The 17,189-nt window shown below is 45.6% G+C and overlaps 2 protein-coding genes across 8 annotated transcripts in view; one reads left to right on the top strand and one right to left on the bottom strand.

Moving 5' to 3' along the window:
* The first annotated feature begins 1,103 nt into the window (after positions 1-1,103).
* insm1b (insulinoma-associated 1b) lies at positions 1,104-4,180 on the top strand. The gene has a single exon (XM_005477642.4). The coding sequence runs from the start codon at positions 1,625-1,627 to the stop codon at positions 3,089-3,091; it is 1,467 nt and encodes a 488-aa protein (XP_005477699.1). The 5' UTR covers positions 1,104-1,624; the 3' UTR covers positions 3,092-4,180.
* Positions 4,181-5,837: 1,657 nt separating this feature from the next.
* The window catches only part of ralgapa2 (Ral GTPase activating protein catalytic subunit alpha 2), a 95,703-nt gene continuing 84,351 nt past the window's right edge, over positions 5,838-17,189 (bottom strand). For 3 of the 7 annotated variants that reach the window (XM_025900996.1, XM_025900992.1, XM_025900994.1), the window contains 3 exons: positions 14,253-14,374; positions 11,440-11,499; positions 5,838-8,431 (listed from right to left, as the gene is read on the bottom strand). In XM_025900996.1, coding sequence (XP_025756781.1) covers positions 8,271-8,431; positions 11,440-11,499; positions 14,253-14,374 — 343 coding nt within the window. In that variant the 3' untranslated portion in view covers positions 5,838-8,270. Of the gene's footprint in view, positions 8,432-10,424; positions 10,467-11,439; positions 11,500-11,611; positions 13,843-14,252; positions 14,375-17,189 lie in introns of those variants that run through there. The other 4 variants (XM_025900995.1, XM_025900998.1, XM_025900993.1 and 1 more) reach the window with 4 other exon arrangements.

Below are 17,189 nucleotides of genomic sequence, written 5' to 3' on the forward strand. Positions count from 1 at the left end.
AGGCCTATTGAAAGCAAGGCACAGGCCTGCGGCTCGGCTCCGATTGTGCAATTATTTGACTTGGTCATACTGCAGCTTTATGCAAATGAGGGGAACAATGTCCGATGATGGAGATTAATTCCTCCCTGGTCTGCCGACTGAAAGGGAAAAAGAATGCACACTCTGCCAAGTGGCGCACTGCCGCATACATTTAGCCATTATGGCGAAAAAAAGCAGACTTGCTCACAAAATATGAGAAAATCGCAGAGCGCTGACGGTGAAGAGAAATAGACAACAGTGCGGTCTGTCTTTGTTAGATGGAGACGTGCTGCGAAATGAGTCGGTTTAACTCAAGCTGAGTTTTGCTTTGAGACATTTGAAAGTAAATCAAACCGTTCAGTTTGTTAAAAACGTGAATTCGACACAATCCAAACTTAGATTAGCTTCTTCCAGCAGAATTGTACTCAACTTCTAACATCCCGAAAACACTCTCGGGCTACCCAGCAGCTACATCAGCCACATTTTAGCTTTGAATATCTGGGCAGCATTTTTCCCCAACACGAAATTCGGCTTCGGCCTTCTTTGTCTGGAGCACTGATTCCGCCCAGCACGCGTCTAGCTGTGGGCCAGATTGGCCGTGAGTCCCGTTTCACAGTTAAGAGGTCAATTTGCCTTTCAAACGGAAAAAAAGAGAGACAGGATATCCAAGCACGGGCAGACGTGGCCATTGTGCACAAAGACCAGAGGGCCTTCTTATTACTTATGTATGCAGCGAGATGCCTGATTTATATGTCGAGTTAAACTACCGAGACAGACACGTGCCCTAAAATAAAGAAACACTCCCTCTGCAGTGTTTATTCAAGACGTAATAAAATAAAGGTCTTTAAAAAGTGTCTTTAGGTCGTTGATGTGCCCGCGGAACGCGCGTAAAGGTCACGCGTAAACGAGTCAAGTGCGTGGATAGAAAAATGTTTAGTCTTAAAACAAACTGGATGACTGTGCACTGCAAACACAGTTTTACAGCCGTGTGTGAGGCGAGCCTCCTCTCTGACCAACACCACAGCAGACATGTAAAGAAACACACCTTTGGGTTTCTGTTTAACCAAGTTCGTCTCACCCCGTTTTAATTCGAAATTGTGATAATTGTGGCGGTGACGGACATTTCCTTTTGGCAACTCCAGGACCCCCGGAGGAGAACCACAAAGCAGTGGCACGTGTGCATTTGTGTAGGGGCCCATCAGACCGTAAAAAGAGGAGGGTCCCGGCGTGTGCCTCTGTCGGGGAGGGGCCGAGCGCACACATTAATGTAATAAACCGCCAGTACATCTGCTAAGCTATCTGCACATCCTCCAACGAAATCCAGCAAACCCAGGCTCTGAGCCCTCCCACAATAAAACCCACTGGGATCTTGGTTTCATCCGATTGGTCGGGGATGCTGCAACAGGGGGGGCGAGAACAATAGCATCATTCCGGCATAAAAAGAGTGGAGCTATGCCTTGGAGACGAAAACATTTCAGCAACAGAGGGATCGATATACTGGGGAGATAAAGTCCCATAAGCCTCTAGTGTTGCCATATTTTTCAAACCTGGATACTCCAGATTTTACCCACCTCCCCGAAGTGCCTTTTCGCCGTTCCTCGCCAAGATGCCCAAAGGATTCCTGGTAAAAAGAAACAAGAAATCTGCACATGTTTCCTACAGGACTCGGTCAGACGATGATGACCTCCAGGAGCCACCCACCCCAGCTGCCTTGCCGAGTCACACGGACCCATCCCCGCCGATTTCAGTGGCGTCCAGTCCGGACCGCGCCTCCGCATCGCCGGATTTCACCGCAGCTGACGCGCCGGTGCCAAGAATGGAGAAGCCGGCACAGTTCGGCAACCCAGAAACGGTGTGCCAAGCCCTCTACAGCCCCACCCGGCCCATTAGCAAGGAGCACGACAGGGGATATTTCGAGCGAAGTTTCAATCTGGGCTCGCCTATTTCTGCCGAGTCATTCCCAACACCCGCCTCCCTCTCCGGTCTGGATCACCTCTTGTACGCCCCGGTCGACCTGAAAATCGGCACCAGCAACAGCAGCCGCAGCGGCACCAGCACCACCACCAGCAGCAGCAGCAGCCTCCCGGGACCAAGCAACCGGGTCGGCACCAAAAGACCCGCAGCTGATGGAACGGAGCGCAAATCTAAAGCCGCATCCAAAAAACCCAAAGCCATTAGAAAACTCAACTTTGAAGACGAGGTGACGACTTCTCCGGTGCTTGGTCTCAAAATCAAAGAGGGGCCGGTGGAGATGAAGCCGCGGGCTCAGTCCTCCGCAGGAAACAAACCTCTCGGGGAGTTCGTGTGCCAGCTGTGCAAGGAGGCGTACGCGGATCCGTTCTCCCTGGCTCAGCACAAGTGCTCCCGCATAGTCAGGGTCGAGTACCGGTGTCCTGAGTGCGATAAGATGTTTAGCTGCCCGGCAAACCTCGCCTCTCACCGCCGCTGGCACAAACCCCGGACCACCGGCGCGCCCGCCATGCCACCCGCGCAGGGCATCAAACCTGAAATGGCCAAAATGCCACCACTAGGTGTCAAGTCAGTCTCCGACGAAGCCAAAGACATGAGTGACAGAGACACCCCGAGTCCCGGTCTGTCCGAATCGGGTTCTGAAGATGGCTGCTATGACTGCCAGTTCTGCGGGAAGAGGTTTAAGCGGCAGGCGTGCCTAAGGAAACACATCATGGGACACCAGGCCCTGCAAAAGAAAGTGCTGGAGGAGCACGGGTTTCAAACCAGCGACCGCCCGGCAGAGCAGGCTCCGGAGTCAACCACCTCCTCCTCAGCGTCATCATCATCATCCTCATCCTCAGAGGAAGCCTCAAACCAAAGCCCCCTCAATCTGAGCCCGGTGGACTGCCTGCTGTGCCCGGTGTGCCGGGAGAGCTTCACCAGCAGGGCCGGCCAGGAGAGACACCTGCGCCTCATGCACTCCTCCCAGATTTACCCGTGCAAATACTGCCCCGCCACCCTCTACAGCTCGCCGGGGCTCACCAGGCACATAAACAAGTGCCACCCCTCGGAGAACAGGCAGGTGATCCTGCTCCAAATGCCGGTGCGCCCCGCCTGCTAAAGACAACACAGAACTCGTGCCTTTGATGGGGGAAAATTAAATAAAAAATAATAATTAAGAAGCGGATAGAAAAGTGGCTTTGGGGCTTAAAAAAAGAAAAGAAAAGAAAAAACAAAGAGTTTGTGCTCACTGCCATAACTTTAGGCCAATGAAAGGCAGGGCGGTTTAATGTTTAAGTGGTGTCTTTTCCATGCCAATCAGTGATTGTTGAATGCTTCTCTCTATATTTGAATTACATATAGGCCTATTTTGAGATTTTCTTTCTCAAATTAGTTTATCAAGATTAAAAAAAAAAAACGAATACAAAGCGTTAGTTTGACTGTTAAAGGGTATTTTTCTAGGACAGCACATGTTCAACGATAGCTTCTAGACCTAAGAAATGTCTTAAATTTCTCAGAAATCCTTTTCCCCATCAAAGCCTGTTGACTTCACCGGCCGTGATTGCTCTATCACTGTAGCTTTACGCTAGTTTGTGAATGACAGAACTTACTTTGTGTTGATGGAGAAAAAAAAAAAGAGTGACTGAGGAATTCCCTGTTTAGTAGAACCACAAATGCCTTTAGTATACAAATAAGCCTAGTCCGAAATAGCCTACGTACACATCCAAATCCCGCTGTATAACTGCCTTAAAAAAGTCAACATAGATTGTTTTAATTTGAATGCTGGCACATATTTTATTATTATTACTGAAGATTGTTGCAATATTTGTCATCATATGTTTATTTATTTATTTATTCTAATTATTTTATGTAACTTATTGTTGTGTTTGTCGTGATTTTTTCCTGTGAATCGTTCTGGCAGTTTACATGTCGTATAGCCAAATCTTTGTGTTTTTTTGTTTTGTTTCCTTTTGTCAAATTTATGAGTTGTGATAAATGTCGTGGGTCGGGTTTTAATCTTCAATCTCCACAGCTCTTGTAAAAAAATTAAAAAATAAAAAATAAAAAAAGAGGAAAAAACGTAAAGCTCTTAACTTAGATGCAATCTTTTTTAAGGACAAGTTATTTTTCTTAAATGTTGGCTTTTATAGCGCTTTGATTGTATGTGTATATCGTTGTTGTCTATCGAAATAAAATATTTTCCAAAGGACACGTGGTCTCAAGACGCTTTTCACACAGACACCAATGAACTTTGTCCAAACAAAACTCCTCGTGTTACAATTATTACTAAATCACAATGAGCTCGTGGCTCATTCTGGTTTTGCTCCTGAGTCGTTTTGGGAAAGCCGAGAAGAAATGTCAAAACGCCCACATGCATCAGTCGTTTTCTTAATTCCAACCCGCAAACTGCGCGGTGCGCACAGGAACACACACCAAAATAAATCCCGCTCCGTTCCTCCACACATATTTTAAACTCTATTCGACTAAAATGTTCTACAGGAGGCATCGTGGGCACTTTTATGTCCCATTTTTTATGCCTGATCAGCTGATTTGAAGTTGATTCTGACAGCAGCCTCCTGAAGTACAGGAGCGAGATGACAAATTGTTAAACTTTGACAGTGTGAAATTAAACCAAGTCACCTTTCAAAACCTGTAACGGCTCCTCTTCAACACCTCTCCCCCACATGGTGACACTCCAAAACGAGGCGAATCTATTTAGTCGTCTTTAACAGGGAGAAAGTCCAACTCCCTTGGCTAAACCCCCTGTGCCTTCGACATCAGACTTATTCTGCGTAAATCATCGCTGCGGTGGCTCAATAGACGCCGTTTCGCTGGCCCAGTGAAGCACTTAAGGCCTAATCATAAATTCACCCTCTTAATACCACGTCAGGACATGACAGCAGGACAAAGAGGTGGTGGATCAGAGCTCACCTCTGCAGCAGTAAAACATCTGTCTGCTTTGGAGAACTCACACAACTCGATTTCTTTTCCTGCTTCGGTGGTTTTCAAATGATTTAGGACACATCAGGGCACAACTGGCTTCAAAGCTGACCTCCAGAAACCATAAAGCATTAAGTTAGTGGTAATTTAGCAAAAGACACATATAGCTGACCTCACAGGCCGATCAGTGACGACAAAAAAAAAAGGTCAACTGAACGACTAATGTGGTGTAAAAATAAATATATATATTAAACATACATTTAAAAATAACACCTCTTCAATAACTTGAACTCCTCACAGTCTCTTCCTGCTTCTGCACATGTCTTGTGCTTATTAAAACTCCTGCAGTGGTGCAAGGCCAAAGAGAAGGCAAACTTTTTCAGTGTTACTCCCTCCTCCTCAAGCCCCTCCAGGCAACACTGACAATACATTAAGAAAGAGCGAGATTTGAAGTGTGAAAATTGACTGCAGCTGGCAGTGTAACACATGGAATAACACAATTTGGTAGTAATCACAGGGATGTCAGCCTGTTCTGTCGTAACGTATCTCAGAGTCGGTGACAAACAGGCAAACAGTGCCGAGCCGGGTGAAAATGGGGCAACATTAGGTTTCTTTCTCACGCATGCACAATTTAAGGGCTCCAATTACAGTCAAGTACTTTTCTTGCGTCTTTATGTGGCCCAGGAGAGGCAGGGCACCTGTAGGTGCTGCAACCAATTGCACCTGTACCTCCTGGTGGGTTTCCATTATGCTCCTCTAAGCAGGGCAGAGCAGCAGGGGAGACAGATGGGAGGAGGGTCAGATTACTCCTGCTGCTGCCAGCATGGCCAGGCCAGGGTCAGAAAGCCCATGGCAACAGCACCATCATAACCACACACACAAACCTTACAAATCTCCACATCATCAGAAAAACAGCAAACGACAGGTAGAATTTCAAATTGATTTAATGAAATGTTTCAGTTTTCACATTTCTAATAAAGATAGCAGGACTTCGGTCATTAAAAACAGTTTGATATGTTGACAAGTAATGATGAAAGTTTCAAGCTTTTTCCCCTCTTATACAAAGATTATATTACAGGCATTAATATATTTATATCCAGAGTGCGATGAAGCCCTCAAATTTGACACAATGTACAAGGATTTCTAAAACGAGAAGGAGAAAATAACTAAAACTAAGACTATCTCAATTTCTTCACGCGTATAAGACACACAATCTTATCTTGGTCCGAACTAACGCCTCCAGTGACTAATCCTCGGGAAGGAAGGCGCGAGCCCTCCTTTTAACAGACACATTCTATAAGCTACAATCTTTGGATCAGCATCATGGTCAGTTCCTTCAAGTGGCTTTGGGGAATATTAAAACCATAGATGTGATCCAGGCCTATATATCTATACATTCCTCAAAAACAACAACAAATAAAATAAAGAGAGCACAGATCTGTCAGTCCTCCTGCTGCGGGGATTCCCCACATCCTGCTCGGGGAACGGACCAACAGGAGGCGAGATGGTGAAGAAACTGACAGAGGAACGCAGGGAAAGTAAGGCATAGTAGTGCAACAGATGGGGGATAGTGTTGCAGCTTAGGTGGAGCCCTCAGAGGGTGAGAGTCTATAGTGTGTTTATGCGAGTGAGTATGTTTGCGGGTGAGTGGGAGGGAGGGGAGGCGGGGGACACCTGGCTACCATGACAACCCGAGCTGGCAGGTTGGAGGAGTGCGCGAGGCGGGCTGGCTGTTGCTAGGAGGACTGTTAAGAGTTCAGCTCTGGCATGCCACCTAAACCCAGTCCCCTCCTCCTCCTCACCGCCACCCCCTCCCGTGGCCTCAGGAGGCCATGACATGGGAAGAGGATCATGGGAAAGAGGAGGAATGGATGCCACTGGCACAAAGAAGGTGGAAGCACACCACCAATAAATAAAGACCAAAAATCCATCTGTTGCTGTTTTCGTGAGACGTGAACTTTAGAGACGCAGGGGGAGGAAGAGACTTTTTGTTTTGTTTTTTACTCCTGAGGAGGAGACGGGACGCTGAGATTTGATTGTGGGGTGTGGGAATAATGTGGGACATCATCTTAGAAGACAGACATTACACAGAAGCTCCCTCACACACACACACACACACACGCACACACACACACACCAGTGCATGGAGTTACCTGAGGCTCTGACGGCATTTTTCCTTTAAACACCACACGAACACACAACACTGCAAAAAATAATTCAAACAGTCCATCCAACAGACTGACATGAACAAATAATATTTAAAGCAATTTACATCCAAGAACAAAGAAACATTTGATGTTAACTGACAAGAGCGAGTGCAAAGAGCGTGGTCGGTGTGTGTTGGGAATGTTGGAAATGTTGGAATGTCGATGTCTCGGCTTTACAGGACAGGGAAACTGATAGCAGAGGAAAGAGACAGGAGGAACTTATTCAATTACCGGACATGAGCCTATGTTAACGACATCAGAAAACAATTACAAACGCAGTGTTTTCTCATTCCAGCGCAGTTGCATAAATCAAATAATGACACGATCCATTGGAATTCATTTAAAAAGGAAAATTAGAGTGGTAAAAAAACCGAAACCCAAATGTCATTTCAGCTCAAGTTAGAAAGACGTCATCGATTGTCCACTCCGAGTTCAAAACAATTAAACAGCCTCTGGCTGCACATGCTGCAGGGATCCCGTGTACTATTGCAGCAAATGCGAAACATTCAGGGGAGGCTGTCCCCATCCATCGGTGCTTTTCTCTGCAGGAACATCATTCCCCAACACAGACGGGACGGCATCACACTGCCGCTAACTGAAATGGCATCTTTGACACAGAGGCTGTGGCGGATGCAAAAAGAGGTATAAAAGGCAGACATATTTATAAATGGATACCAAACTCTTGTGCAGTTTTAGCGTGGTGTCATTTACAGCTGTGTCATCAGTGCTTTGTTACATGAAGTGCTGGGACAGAGGAACTACAGAAACAGGGTAAAACAGTCTCCCATTACCTTACTACAGTAAGAACTTTAAGTGTTTTTCTAGCGCACGCGAGCGCTCTAGAAAATGAGGATAAAATCATCGCAGGTACCTCCTATGCTGAAACCAACGAACATAAATAGCTTACTTTCACGTACACACCCGTCTCAGTTAACACCACAACAAAGTGAAATGTACTGACAAAGAAATCAATGATTGCCACTTAAATTAAAAATTGCCGTATGCTCCAGTTAATGTTTACATGTCACAAAAAGGAAAAAAAATGAAACATCAAAGTAATTTCTTGCAGTCGCGGCTGGGTTTGTGAGGTTTTTCAAGAAAAGACTGAAGGCGGCACTCGGGTAGGGGGTAGAGGGGGACGGGCTGAAGAGCTCAGTTGGAGGATTTGCTTATAGCGCTGGCTGATCGGCGGAGTTTCCCGGAAACTCTGTTCTTTGTGGCACGGGGCATGGTGGGAGACACCTGGTCGACTGAGTCTGTCGTGGTGGTGGTGATGCTTCCGGCTTCGGTGCTTCCGCTGCCGGTGAAGGACCCTGGGAGAGAGAGATGGAGGAAAAGTTTGTAGACAGAAGCACGACAAAGAGAGAGAGACAGGGAGGGTTAAATGTGGCGGGCGTTTATTTGATTGTTTTATATCCCAGCATGCTCCATCATGCACGCGGCTGCTCCCAAAACCAGGCTCACCCAATTCCCTGGATTTCCACCAACATTCACAAAAATATCAAGTTTAGAATAAAAGAGTGTCGGGATTCGAGTTTGCTGCAGAGCAGAATTCATTGGAATCAAGATGGCGCATCTCAGAAATCACATGCTTTTTTCACATGCTGTAGAGAAGCAAAGCTTGTTAAAAGAGAAGCCGCCTTTATCCCCAGCAGTTTTTTTGCCTTTTATGATGTGAAAAATGAGGCAACCTTTGTAAAAAAAAAAAAAAAGTATTCAGTTCACAGTGTGACAGCAGAATGCTTTGAATGAAAATAAAATTACACATTACGCTCTTGTTGTGAACATGTGGAGCCTTCCTATTGTCAAACATTTTCCTTTTCCACAAAAACTTCACTTCAATGATTATGGCAAACGGTAATAAGCGGGGAGGTGGGCATGAAATGCTGGCAAGGACAATCAAGTATTGTGAACGCCGACTTCCTCGCTGTGCCCCTGACCAAACCCCAACTACGGGCGCCCCCGCTCCCACCCCGACCCCACCCGCTTTGGCCCCATGCCTCGAGTTTAAACAACTTTTCTGCTTTGTTGAGGTGGCATCTGGTTGCCTATTTTCTTTCCTATCCTTTTATTTCCTGCCATTTTTTCGGAGGCATCTCAAGTTGCAGCGGCTAAAAGGAATGGCAGATGGCTGGAGTAACAGACACTCAGCCGCACAGTGGACACCAGCAGCATCCAGAGCCACGGCTCACAGAGAGGAGGCTGGGCCGTGGATGAAACGCTGGGTGTGGGTATTGTGAAGGGCTAGAGGGAGGTGAGGCGGGGGGGTCTGAACATGCATTCTCAAATCTGCATATGAATATAAAAAAGAAAAAAAAAAAAGGATAGGGCTTGGGGAAAAATGTGAGCAGGATGAATTCTGCATTCCCGTATTGTTCTCATTCCTACAGTAAACTCTTGCAAAATGCATCCGCTGGAAAAACATGACTATTAAAGGCAATCCAGTCAACACACCATTAAAGACGCGCTGCACTAAACAGTCATCGCTACCACTGTGGCACTTAATGACTGCGGTTGCATCAGTTTCTAAATGATGTTCTTCACTGTATGGCCTTTTGTAAGAATTAATTTTCCAAGTAAGCTACTAAGTGGGGAAAAATAACACAGATCCAGAAGAGGCTAATGTGTCGTCATTATCGTGATTACGACCCGGCACGTCCGCCCTATACTCGGCCAAAACGGCCGTACGCCGAGCCTCATTTCTGACGGAAAGAAGAGAGGAGAAGCAGAGGGAGAAAGAAAACAAAGAGACTCTTTAAATGGCCCTGCTATCCCATTGGTCCCCACTGCAGCAGTTCAAACAAGGCTTTAGATGACAAAGACGTCTTCCAGTGCGGCAGGTGTTAGTCTCAGAGTCTGCCCCAGGCAAACAGGCACACTCCAACAGGAGGAAATGACAGGGGTGGGGGTGGTGGGGGATTGAGGGAGGAAAAAAAAAAGGAAAGAAAGAAAAAAAGTGTTTGCTGGGGGAAGAGATAAAGGCGCGCCACATGCAGAAGCGAGGGCCAGAAGTGTAGCCGTATTGTTCATGCTGCTACTTAGTCAGGTGCTAATTGTCCCCACCGTGCATCACTCTCAATTACCAGCCTGGCCTAAACAGTAGGACATACCCCAAATAAACAGCCTGGTTTTTCTGTCCCTTTCCCTTTGTTAAAGTGCTCAGTAAATAAAGCTCGGTTAGTACTGAATGAAAAAGGAGAGGTTTGGGGAGGGGGAACAGCCAGGATGAGTGAACGAGGGAAGAGCAGGTAGGTAGGCAGGCTGCCGGAACCAAAACAAGCTTCCGGCCTCATTTGGGGGGCTTACCTTCACCACACACAGTATTTGGATCTTTAAGATATTTTTAATCTAAAAGGAGGAAAAAAAAAAAAAGGAAAAAAAAAGAAAAGAGTAAAGCATCATGAGAGAAAGCAGTGGACACACAACCTTAATCACACTGCAGGAGGACACAACACAATCGCTGCTGAAAAGAAAACTTTCAGGCACGGAGGGAGGGACCTTCAGCCAGCGCGTGTGGTGTCGTGGTTAGCCGTCGCTGAAAGGCTTAAAGGTCAGAAAAGGTTAACTGATTTGTGTGATGAGTTAATCAACAAATGCCATTTTTTTTTCTCTACCTGGCAAACTGGTTACTTGGAGTTTCTAAAAACTGAGACCATTTTGAAAAAAATCCCGAGCACGAATGGTGTTCAGTTCACATGGAAACAAGAGGCTGGAAAACATTTACCACCAATGTTACGAGCTGAGAGGGTTAGCATGAGAGAGAGAAAAGATGCCGGGGCACCTCGGAGGGTCAGGGGGAGCTTTTATGTACTTTTACCCAGAGAGAAAAAATGGGTTTTCTTGTGTGCAGTTAATCATTTTAAAAAGTAAAGCGAATGATCACAAAATGACAAAAACACTCAAAATGCAGCAAAACGGTGCAAGTTGTAACACACGGAGGGCAGAGTGGTGAGGATGGAGTCTTCGTCCGGGTATGACAGACGGGCTAGCTCATGCAGGAAGCCGCGATGCTCGACTGAAGTTGTGGGGTGAGACTGGGGTTACATTCAGGAGCTGTGAGAATGAGGTATGAAAGACACAGACAAACCACCAAGGTGAAGGGCTCGGGTTGCATGCCTTACAGCCAACTGGCAAAACTGCAGGAGCGCTTCATTTAGCAATTAGTGTGCAGGGCTTAAATTCAAACCCTGCTGCTAAATCAAGCGCAACCCTTAGTTATCTGACGATGGTGGGGTTCAGGGTGACCTAAACGAAGGGATGGATGTTAGCAAGCCGATGCCGGGCGTCATGCCTAGTATGGAGGAAGCAGGCAGAGTCTTACAGTCCAGTTTGGCCCAGGGGTACTCCATGTCCCAAACCATCCCCGGCCAACGCCTGCACGCTGTCATGGAGCATGAGTGACATGTTAGTGGCAGCAATGAGAGGCAGAGCAGGATGGGTGAACGGACAGATGGATGGACAAACTTGTGTATAAACAGACACACACACACACACACACACACACACACACACACACACACACACACACACACACACACAAAGGAAAAGCATAGGAGAGTGGTAGCACATTTGAAAAGAATGAGGAGCAACATCAGCCAGCCATCATAGACACATTCAAGCTATAAGCCTGGTGAGATGCATTACACCTCAAGCGTCATGGAAATACAGCAAATGCAGTTGACAAATGAAACACATGAAATTGTGAGAGTTGTTGCTAATGGCGAAAAGAGTGTGTACTGGTTGCAGCATCTAAAATGTCAATAATTCCTGGATTTCACCGACAGTGAACAAAGAAATAATCTAAATTTAGAAAGTCTCTTTAAAATGGATTTTATTATAATTTCAACTTTAATTTTGATAGGCTGGTTTATCGCTAGTTGAAGCCTTTGTAGTGACACAAAAAACTGTAAATGACTCTTATTCTCAGTGTATTCCACATGCAATATCCAAAACCTCATACAGTACTACTCAAGTCTTCATTTACCTCTCATTGATTAATATATTGCCAGATGTAGCAAATAAGATAGAAATTAAAAGTCATATAGTGACCTATGAATCACTCCAACGCGAAAAGGCACCAAGCTGAAGGGATGAACCAGAGTTGTGTTTACACATAAAAAGAAACTTCATAAATAACCAACTTTAAATCATTTCTTTAGGATTTTAAATTGGTTGCCTGTCACAAACACAATCTGTTTTACCACTGCAGTAAAAGCATAGCCGGATAGAAAAAACACACCATCAGTCATGGACTGGCCTGCTCAGAGCCCCACCTCAGCATTACTGAAGCAGTGTGGGACCATCATGACAGAACAGAAAAAAATAAAAATAAAAATGTAGAAACATCCAAAGAAGAGCTTTGAATGTCCTTCAGGAGGCCTGGAGAACGTTTTCTGTGGACTACTTAAATTAAAACAAAGTGCCCAACAGAGTTCAGGCTGTGTTCCATAATAAAGGCAGTCGTACCAATTATTAGAATTATTTTAGCTTAGGCACACTGGATTTCTGTCTCAATAAATCATTGCACCCATTTTCCATTTCCTGGCAAAATCTAAAGACTTTTGCAATACAATACATGTTTTTCTTACAGAAAAACATGTATTGTAGTATTTTTATGCAAGTTTGAACAATACCTTTGTGCATATCCTTGTATTATTCTGTTGGCCTGTTTGCACACAGTTTCTGGAGAAATGGAATATCGCTGTTCAGCGGGAGGCTGACACAATGACCTTGCAGACTTCATTATACTTCTTAGCTTCTTGCATTGGCTGCAGCACACGTCCCATGCTGTGAAACATTATTCTCAGTTCTAGCTAACCTTTCTCAGACCAGCTCCAAAGCAATCTGGGAACCCTTTAACTCTGTTCGCTGGGGCAACAGTCATTTGGGGCTCTTCCAAAATAATCTGCAACAAGAATCTTCTTCTTCCATCGTTTATGATTTCCCATAAATAAATACTAATACATAGTTATCAGTAAGATTGGAAGCAGACTCGACAAGGAAACAGAGTTTCAGGTACCAAACGTTTTTCACCTGAAGACGGCCATAAAACAACCCATGACTGAAATACTCGTCAGCATCAGCTGTTTTGAGCAATTAAAAATAATTCTCTCTGGTTTTCACTCCCGTCTTTCTATATGCCCCTGCACGCTTGTTCAGCACCAAGGATGGAGGAGGTAAATTTTACACCCCTACCCAGCAGTATGGTAATGTGTCTCACCACCTCCCGCCTGCCTGAATATCACACCTGAACATCTGAAGTCCGACACAGACATAAGACAGGCAGCCATTCCAACAAAAAACAGAAAGAAAGAAAAAGAAGTAGACAGTTAATTTTCACATGCCCACATATGGCACAAAAATACAGCATACACGGTAAACCTTGTTCAAAACATAAGCTCTGACAGATTTGATAATGACACGACGTCTGCGGTGTGGTGCTGTGGAGTGCTTTTCTTGTCAAAACAGAACGTGTGTCGAGATCCAATAGAGTGTAAAAGTGCAATCCTGTATTGATTTCAGTGCTGGTGCAGATCGATCGGTGCTGGTACAAGTAGGAAGAACAAGATAAGACACGTTTTCCATTCTATTCATCACAGGCTGATAAGAGTGCTGTGCTGACATCCGAGAGCTGCTGTTTGTTGGTCGGATCTCTTAAGTGTTGGTGAATGAGCTCATGAAGACACACACAAAGACACACACCCTGCAACTGCCATTTAAAAGGCTGCTTATATTCATAGGAAAGTAATTGCATGGAAGGATGCGGTTTGAAAAAAAAGAGGAGATGTACAAAGTAGCGTGAGTGGTGCAGGAGGAAGTGGAGAAAGTGTTTGAAGTCAGTCGGACAGCGTGAAGAGCCTGGGCCCATCGTTTGATATTCATCAGTGAGCGTGGGCTTGGAGTGGAGAGAGAGAGGGGGGGGTGGAAGAGGCAAAAGGTTTGGACAGGTGTGTTCTGAAGGAAGAGGAGAGACTGAAATGCAGGGGGGGGAAAGAGATGATGAAGAAAAAGGGAAGGAGGCATGGGAGGAAAATACCCAAAGGTAATGAAGCAGGAGTGAGATGGAGAGACAGAAAGAGGTGGAGTGGAAAGAATGTGGAAGAGGACAGAATTGCAGTGTGGTTCATTTCTCACCTGTCCCACTCATTGGATATCCAGGGGAGGGGGAGAAAACCTGTGAGGCAAAGTCTTCAAAGGTCATGACCTCTCTATGGTTCTGAACAATGGCCTCCAAGTAGAGTGCCCGCTCCTCATAGCTGGTAAGGTCTTGTTAAGGGAAAGCACACAATGATAAACAGGAGAAACAGCCTTGGATTCTGATAAGAGTTACATAAAAATATCAATTAATTTTTTGCAGATTTCAACAAACACAAAAAATAAAGACAAATAACAGCCACATTTTTCTGGACGCGCTGCACACAAACAGTGCTGTGGGAGCGAGTGGCAGCTTTACCGGGCAGGGCAGCTCCACCATCAGCAAAACCCAGCCAGAAGCAAAGATGGAACAATCAGCCATGCCACACAAACCCCAAAATGAGAATGCAGTCTCCACAATAATCATAAAGAAAGAAAGAAAGAATACATCACTACTGGCGTGATGCTCAAAACCTCTCCTCTCCTGTCCTCTCCCGCCTCTCATCCCTCTCTTCGCTCTAATAGAACCCCTGCTGCAGGCAGCATGTCTAGGACCACCCTCCCCGATGTGCTGCCTGCCACTTCTCCGTGCCATCAGGGGGAAAATTGGAGCCATTTGAAATTCAGAGTGACAAGCAGTGACTGGGGCCTGGGCAGCCAGCATGCAGGATGGATGGCTGGGTTTGAAATGAGAAAGCTCCAATAAATAAATAAATATATAAACAAATAAGCCCGCAAAAAGGCTGCTGGGTAGGGTGGAAAACATTCTGATGGCCATTATCATATCATTATCACAGATATATCATGTTGTGGAATGGCGGCAAGTGCTGGATGAAATATGGTGTAGTGAACTATTGGAGTAAAAAGGTCTATCTGGAGGCATAATGATACTAAGTGCTCTGAGATACACCAGTGTGTGTGTGTGTGTGTGTGTGTGTGTGTGTGTGTGTGTGTGTGTGTGTGTGTGTGTGTGTGTGTTGGAGAATCAGTCTGATTATTCTCAGCTGTCTGTTGTGGTCATGTTTCCTTCACAGACGACACCTGACAAATTGCTTGACAAATGCATACGCTCTCGCACTGAAACACACACGCAGAGCTCTCGCTGCTGAACGCCGACGCCCTCCTCCCCCTCGTCTCATTATGATTGCCAGGGTGGAGTGACACTGGGCCGCTGCTGACGCCAAGGCTGTACCAGGCTGAGCTGAGATAGGCTGGACTGGGCTGAGAGGCTCTAGTCTGGGTTAGATAGATAGGACGAGACAGCGAGTGGGCAGGGGGCCTGCTGTGGGCACATGCCGCCACAGCAGGGGCCAACGCAGCCATGACCAATGGCTTTGAGGGGAACCGTAGCAAAGCGGGGATGACGGGCACCTGAGCCGGGACACACCAGAGGGTACGATGGCCAAGCTGCTGCGAGTCAGAAACGGACAGAGGGCAGAATAAGAGACAAGATAACAGGAAGTAAAGTTCACTGACAAGCCACGACTTAAAAATGCTTGCCCCCCCCCACACGCAGGAGATAATAGTAAATAAAATATACATGTTGCTTAAACACAAATACTACACTGAGAAGTTTACTTTGCTAAAAAAAATGAAATAAAGAAGAAGCTTTACATAACCTCATGTGGACACTTGTCAGGACACAACACTAAGACATCCATTAAATTAAAAGCTCACAAAAGAAAAGAAACGGGAAGATTAAAAATAAATAAGTAAAAATATTAAGAGTACGACCTGCCGACTATATGCTGCACCTAATTGCTCATTCTTTGCCAACACCTCCATTTAGGAAATGCAGAGCAGCATGACTTTAAGCGCGTAAAAGCACTTCGCCGTGAGCTTTTCATCTGTCTTCCTGTCATAGCCAGACATGCAACGTCACTGTTTTCTGTCACTTGTTTGAAACCGTGCTGGACAAAGAGTGGGTATCCCAGGCTCTGCTGCCATGGTAACTTGGGTCACAGCTCTGTGTGGTGGGTCATATCCAGGGTTTAGTGGATGACCGAGAGAAAGGATGTTTGTTAAAAAAAAAAAAAGAGCAAAATGTGTCCACATTTGAGGTGGTAAGTGGAGGGCAAAATATAGGAAAAAGACTGATTGGATGAGAAGAAACGAGAGAACTTAGAAGGACGCCGAGAAATGAAAAACAAGGAAGGATGGGGAGAGAGAACCTCGGCACAGCGTGGGTCAACAGAGCCATATGGCTGTCCATTATCAGAGATGCAGATGACTGCAGGCCTGTTATTGAGATTCCTAAAGCAAATATTGACTCCAGCTGGAGCAGACGCTCTCTGTGACTCTGACACACGCCTCTCCTCCACTACTTCCTTCCGCTGCCCTCTATCCAAGTTAGACAAATGGATTATAGTGGGTGAGAGACAGAGAGAGAGGAAAAAAACTTCACAGAATAAAATGAAGGCAGATAGTGCAGAATTATCAAGAGACGAGAGAAAATATGACAGAAGGAGGGGGAGAAAAACAGGTGGTGAGGGAGGGAGACTAATAAAAGGTATTCTGGGGATGAGTAAAAGCGAGAGCCATAATCAGCTCACTTAAGTAAATGTGAGATGCTATCTGTGGGTAAAAACAAAAAATTGTTGCACAGAAATCAGAGCTGATGCACAGTGAGGGGTAATCTTGCCTTCACTCTCATTTTTATGCTGTTCTCTAATTACTTAGGCATGAGCACAGCTTGTTCCCCTGCATATGCACAGACGCTGTTGCCTCTATGCAGTATCGTAATCAGGGGACACATCCAGAACAATGATGCAAACGCCGTGTCCATGTTATGGACACCAAACCCGCTGACACTGACCTACTTTTAGTGGAAAAATACGCTCCAGCTACAGTTGATGAGTTCCTGGTAAATATTCATGTTTGTGAGGCCGGGAAAGAGGACGGCAGCTTAGAAAACTTCATACTTTCTGAAAATGTTAC

Source organism: Oreochromis niloticus, linkage group LG19 (assembly GCF_001858045.2).
Source record: "Oreochromis niloticus isolate F11D_XX linkage group LG19, O_niloticus_UMD_NMBU, whole genome shotgun sequence".
Lineage (NCBI taxonomy): Eukaryota > Metazoa > Chordata > Actinopteri > Cichliformes > Cichlidae > Oreochromis > Oreochromis niloticus.

What these genes read in the sequence shown, in the direction of transcription:
- insm1b (XM_005477642.4), top strand. Translation starts at nt 1,625, where the DNA reads ATGCCCAAAGGATTCCTGGTAAAAAGAAACAAGAAATCTGCACATGTT.